General features: G+C 38.6%; 1 protein-coding gene across 1 annotated transcript; it reads left to right on the top strand.

Moving 5' to 3' along the window:
• Positions 1–429: 429 nt before the first annotated feature.
• On the top strand, positions 430–3,955 carry PPDPFL (pancreatic progenitor cell differentiation and proliferation factor like). Its single transcript, XM_070392318.1, has 5 exons — positions 430–572; positions 895–991; positions 2,338–2,403; positions 2,729–2,828; positions 3,590–3,955. The coding sequence occupies exons 2-5, from the start codon at positions 937–939 to the stop codon at positions 3,600–3,602; spliced, it is 234 nt and encodes a 77-aa protein (XP_070248419.1). The 5' UTR covers positions 430–572; positions 895–936; the 3' UTR covers positions 3,603–3,955.
• The last annotated feature ends 2,314 nt before the right edge of the window (positions 3,956–6,269 follow it).

Here is a 6,269-nt window from a genome sequence, read left to right as displayed (position 1 = left end):
TCCCTTCCCACAAAGACTTCCGTGTTTCATGTTCTTCACTGTTTTCTGTGATCCTGTGACTCTGTCTTGCATCATGTGTTTGTGGGTATGCCCAGTCCCCGAGCTGGCCTGCAGCCTGTCTGTTGTGCCCCATATGGAGCCCAGCAGAATGTGTGATTGTAACTAATGCTGAGAGGATAGGTGGCTACTACCTCCTTCCCTATAGAAAGCAGCAACCACAGCTGTGACTGACAGAGGGCAAGTGCAAAACAGTATCTGAGCCAAGTCTGTCCGCGCTGCAGGCAGCCCCATTTGGCACACTGACGTGATCAAGAGCAAACAGGACGAGAGCTTCCCCACGCTGCCTCTGGCTGGCTGTGTGCCCACCTTGCCTCCCTTCACCCACAGCTCAGGTTTCATCCTTCTAAATATAAGGTGTGCTCGGGGGTCCCAGACACCGCACAGTGCCCCAGGGCCTTCTGGGGCAACACAGTCTATCATGGATCACTACAAGTTGTTTTAAATTATGCATTTTCTGAGAAAACTTTAGAATCACATTTATTTTAAAAGAATAAATTGGATAAAAGAAATAGGTAAGTGACTAGATCATGGCTGTGTTCGTATTTTTCCTTTTACCTTTAGGTTAGGTTTATTTCAGACAAAATTAGTTTGTGGGCATTGTTTGTAGTTGGATGCAAACTGTTCTCTTACTTTTCCAAATAAATACCTGCATTGATTACATTTTTTTATTACAGTATATTTGATAATTTTGTGTGAACTTTCCATTTTTTAATCAGATATTTATTACATGGTATTAAATTAAGTTGTTTTGCAAAAAATATTCATGTGGAAAAAGAAAAAAGAATGTTAAATAAACAACATGTCAACCTCTCTTTCCCTGTCTCTGTTACTCAGACTGCTGCTCATAGTCTCTGGCGCTTGCTCACGGGGATAGCAATGGCATCGGTACCTTCAGTTGGTTGCCTTCTGGCCAAAAATCAGTATTATCGAAGTAAGTAATATCATCACTAGAGGACCCCTAGAGAATATGGTATGAAGTGATGTCTGAAGGCTATTAGTAACCCATGTATTGTATCCTGGTCATTTTACGGTGAAGGAAGACTGATGTGACAGTGAAGGACAAAGGAGTAGAATTCATTGGAGACTTCTCCAAATCAGTATTATCAAGGAAGGCTCATTTCTTTAACTATGTTATATGGTATCGATAAGGCCACTAACACATAAATAAGTGATCAGCTTATATTTCAAAATAATGTTTAATTTCAATACTTTAAAAACCGATAATTTTTAAAAAATAAAATATTCATTTTTTAGAATAGAAGGGATATCATAACTATGCTTCGTGGATTTTCTAATTTCTACTTTGCTGCTATGGATAATAGGTTAGCATCTATCATGACAGTTTTATTTTTATCCATCTGTACTTATAGCTCAATAGAAATTTGTAGCTTCTTAAATTCAGAAATTTCATTAAATAAAATGATCACTTTAAAACCAACGTATCGCCCTGGCTGGTTTGGCTCAGTGGATAGAGCGTCAGCCTGTGGACTGAGGGGTCTAAGGTTCGATTCCAGTCAAGGGCACATGCCTAGGTTGTGCGCTCAATCCCCAGCCGGGGGCGTGCAGGAGGCAGCCAATCAATGATTCTCTCTCATCATTGATGTTTCTTTCTCTCTCACTCTCCCTTCCTCTCTGAAATCAATAAAAGTATATTTAATAAAAAACTTATCATTTGTTGAAAAGATGCCAGAAACATGTAAAAAAACACTCTTATTTCCAGATGCTTTTAACTCTGTGTTGGAAATATCTATTGATTTATCCTTTTTACAACAAGATTAAGCTATGCCCATTTATTTTTTGTTATTACAGCCACAGAAGTTATTTTTATATTCGGATATTTTAAAAGACTTATATGTTTCAAATACAAATACTGTTTATTTTTTTAAAAATAACTCCTTTATTTCTAAATATGATAGCCTTTGTATGCTATTTAAATATATACACATGTAATATTTCTAATGCAATAAAATAACATTCATTCTTGATTTTGTTATTTCCTAACATTTTAAATTTTATAGCACTTATATTTTAAATTCTATATCTGTGAAAAGAGAATGTTCACCACTGAAAGGAATATACCATATTAGTAAAAAATGTAATAAGCCTTATTATTCTGGAAGACTTTGTAATTGATTGATAATTTACTTAATTTTTAAATTCATAAATGTATGAGCTAGAAGTAAATAATGTCAAACCAAATTACTTGAGAGTTTAGAGATAAATATGTATTTGTTTGCTTGTTATGTATTTGTTCATTCATTATTGTTTCTTTTGTAGAGGCCAGTATTTCTTCAGTTAGCTCTGACTCTGTTAATTTCATAGATGAAGACAAACCCCTTCAAGGTATTTAGTTTATTTCTTATCAGCATCACTCTCATTATTTTTCTGTTTGTAATTTCTCAAAATTTTGATAAGGTCCTAGCCAGTTTTGCTCAATGGATAGAGCGTTGGACTGAGGACTGAAGGGTCCTGGGTTGATTCCCATCAAGGGCACACACCCGGGTTATGGGCTCAATCCCCAGTAGGGGGTGTGCAGGAGGCAGCCCATCAATGACTCTCTTATTGATATTTCTCTCTCTCTCCCTCTCCTTTCCTCTCTGTCTGAAATCAATAAAAATATATATAAAAATTTTGTTGATAAGGAAGTAATATGTATTTTATTTGATAGGGTTACCTGAAATGGCAGAATCCACCTGGTGGTTGAAATCCTTTTTTCATTCTGAACCTGTGCTTTCAAGTGAAATAAGAAAAGAACTGTCTGTTAGTGGGTAAGTTACAGCCTTTTCTGATAAGGGTATCTCTTACTAGCAGTGAATGAAACAATGCAGGTAGTAATTCTTAACCAATAAGATAAAATTGTTCCTTGAGGATGGTGTAGGCTTTGATATAAAACATAATTATGAGATAGAGAGGGACAATTGCTCCCTATTCTAGTTAATTAACCATAAGTCAGATCATGAGCACTTTCTCTCATTCTATCACTAAAGTGTGATTGAAAAGACATATGTCAATTTTTATTAATGTTTAGGAGGGATAGATTGGGAATCAGAGGCAAGGTTCTAAATTATTTTTTTATTAATACCTTTAGGAAACAAATCACAGTTATCTAGTTGCTGTCTTAAACAACCTAGGTTAGTCCCACTAGTTTTTTAAAAGTATTTATTTTGTCTTTAGACAATGGCTGATACTAACACTGATGACCAGCCACTAAACTGAATAAAAATAAATAATGATGGCGTTCATAGATTCTGATATTAAAACCTAAGTTTTGATCAATTTTCTAATATGAGTTTAAAATAGAATCAAGTATTGATACTTTTTAAAATCAAAGGAAGACAATTTTCAAAAAGATGTATTCTTTACTCTCTTTATCAAGTACATTGATTTGAATGATCTAGGTAAGTGTTTTACTTATTTTCTACTCTACTTGGACTATAAAGACAGCTTAACTTACAGATAAGCTTTTCTCAACTAACCATCTTTGTATTGCAATCTAATGACATAGCTGTAACAACTGTATTTTATACAGCACTAACTGTTGATTCTGACAATCAAAATGACTCCACCTGCTGAGGTGCTACAAATGTGAACCAGACCCGTCAGCTCTCAAGTTATTCTAGATAACGCTTCTCCATTGCAAAAAGACAAAAACCGGCCAGAGATCTCATTTATTAGGCAAGATCACAGCAGCCACCCATACAAGTTCAGGCATTTTTTCAATACTAAAATTACTGTCGTGAGTAGCATCAACTTCACAGAGAATATTAGAAAAGCATGGTTTAAAAAATATGTGCCCCTTTAAAGCAGTTCGTCTTTAACTGTAGCAGTCTTTTCATTATCCATATTATGTTGCCAAAAATTTAATTATTTTCAATTAAAAAAAATTTAGACTCTCTTTATGTTTGTTGAATTATTTATTATACCTTAAAACAGAAGCATTGATACCTAATAAAATGGTTTAAAGGTCACTGGATTCAAATGTGTAGAAGAGGTGCAAAAATTTTATTTTTAATCATGAACATTGAAAATAGCAAACACACCCATAAATACATTACCTGTTTGACACATTGCTATACATCTCACCAACTGTTCATTGTGTAGACTTTAAAATTTATAATTTTAGCAATATTTAACAACACAGAAAACTATCCACTATGTTAAGTGAAAACTGCAGAATAATCTATACATGGATGATTTTAGTTGTATTAAAAACATATATGGATACGATTGAAAGGCAATATAACAAAACTAGAGGCTCAGTGCATGAAATTCGTGCATGGGTAGGATCCCTAGGCCTGGCTAGTGATCAGGGCCGATCAGGTTCCCTCACCTCCCTGTGCGCTGCCACCATGTGGTTACACGCCCCCCTCGCTCCCCACCTCCTTCCCTTGCCACCCATGCACCACCACCTCGTGGTTCCTCCCGCCTCCCTGCCTCTCCGCTTCCCCACCTCCTCCTTCCCTCGTTCCCTCAGCTCCCTGCTGCCGCTGCTGGTCGCCCACCATGTTCTGCGCCACCCCTGGTGGTCAGCGCATGTTATAGCGAGCAATCAAACTCCTGTTCTCCCTGTTGAACTCCTGAAGGGACACTTTGCATAGTAGCCTTTTATATATATAGATAGTAACAGTGGCTATTTTTGGAGGTAGGATTATGGGTGGTTTTCATTTCCTTATTCATATATTTCTGTAATTCTAATTTTCTAATGCAAGCAAATTTTATGTATAATTAGAAAGTAATGAAATGTATTTAAAAAGGAGCACTGGAATAAATTTTCTGGATGTGAATATATCCTACATTAGTTTGAGTATTTCCTACTTTCCTCAATATTAGGTAATATTTAAGGAGTTTCCATTTAAAAGTTTCTGTATACTGCTTGCAAATATTTTTCAATGTAAGATGATAAATGCTTAGAAATTAGGGATGATGAACGCACTCAGAGGTAGATAACCAATATGGTGTTTCAGGGCTGATGTTGCATTAAACATCCTGTAGAGTATACATGATTGTTTATTGTCCAGCTGTCTTCTTATCCCATCACATAACCATGATAAATATCAAGACTGTTTTCAGCAATGGGCACTCCTGACCACTTACTTCTCTAACTGGGAAATGCATTCCTTCAATTTTGTGACCATCTATCACTTTGTAGTCAATGAAGGAGACTCAAATATCATTGGGCCCAAGAGCATATCATTGTTTACACATCATTGTGGTTTTTTTTTTGGTTGTTTGCATTTATAAATTTTATATATTTGTAGAGGCCAGTTAAAGTTTTGGACTATATATTTCACTTGGCTTTAGTCTAACATTAAATTACATTAATTGAAGATGGACTTTTTCTAAATTTAGAGAAAAATATGGTAAAGCAAAATGGTAAATTTTAGTATTATTTGTTTTTGCTTTAAGATTATAAACAAATTCATTTTTATTTAACAACTAGGGGCCCAGGGCACAAATTCGTGCACCTTGAAAGGAACTGTGGGCCGCGAAGCTGCGGTGGGCACAGGGGTGGGTCTCGGCCCATTCTCCACGCCCCCACCAGGCCCTCCTCCTGCTGCGCCCCCTAGTCTCCTCTCTGTTGGCAGCACCGCTCCCGCCACCGCTCCCACGCGCTGACAGTGCTGAGCGATTGAAACCGGTACCAGGAACTGGCAGCGGGTGCAAGCGGTGGTTTCGGCACCGGCTGTGGGTGCGAGCGGGGCCAGTGCTGGCAGTGGGTGCGAGCATGGCCGTTACTGGCAGCGGGTGTGAGAGGCAGCTGCCGGCCCCAATCACCCCTCAGGAGCAGGGGGAGGTAGAGAAGCTCTGAGGGGAGATAGGGGCCAGCAGCTGCCTCTTGCACCCGCTGATGATGCCAAGCAATCATGGCCAGCGCCGGGCACCGGCAGTGGGTGTGAAAAGTGGCTTCAGTGCTGGCAGCAGGTATGAGCCCCCAGTGGGACTGCGGCACACGGGAGCAAACAATTTTCAGTAACCACCAGAGACTCACCCTGATGACAGTGACCAGAGCCCTGCCTTGGTCTGGCAACCCCGCTCACCTGCTCCACCATCCCAACACGGCCGACGCCTGTCATGTTCTGTGCTCTGCCGCCTGCTGCCAACTCCTGCCAGGTTCCGCGCGCGCCCCCTGGTGGTCAGCGCATGTCATAGAAATTGGTTGTTTGGTTGTTCTGCCGTTTGGTCTATTTGCATATTAGGATTTTATATAG

The sequence above is a fragment of the Myotis yumanensis genome, unplaced genomic scaffold (genome assembly GCF_028538775.1).
Source record: "Myotis yumanensis isolate MYYU_CA2020_CCGP unplaced genomic scaffold, mMyoYum1.0.hap1 SCAF_15, whole genome shotgun sequence".
Taxonomy (NCBI): Eukaryota; Metazoa; Chordata; class Mammalia; order Chiroptera; family Vespertilionidae; genus Myotis; species Myotis yumanensis.
Note: the sequence above shows the minus strand (reverse complement) of the source record. Positions and strands in the feature narration are given on the sequence as shown.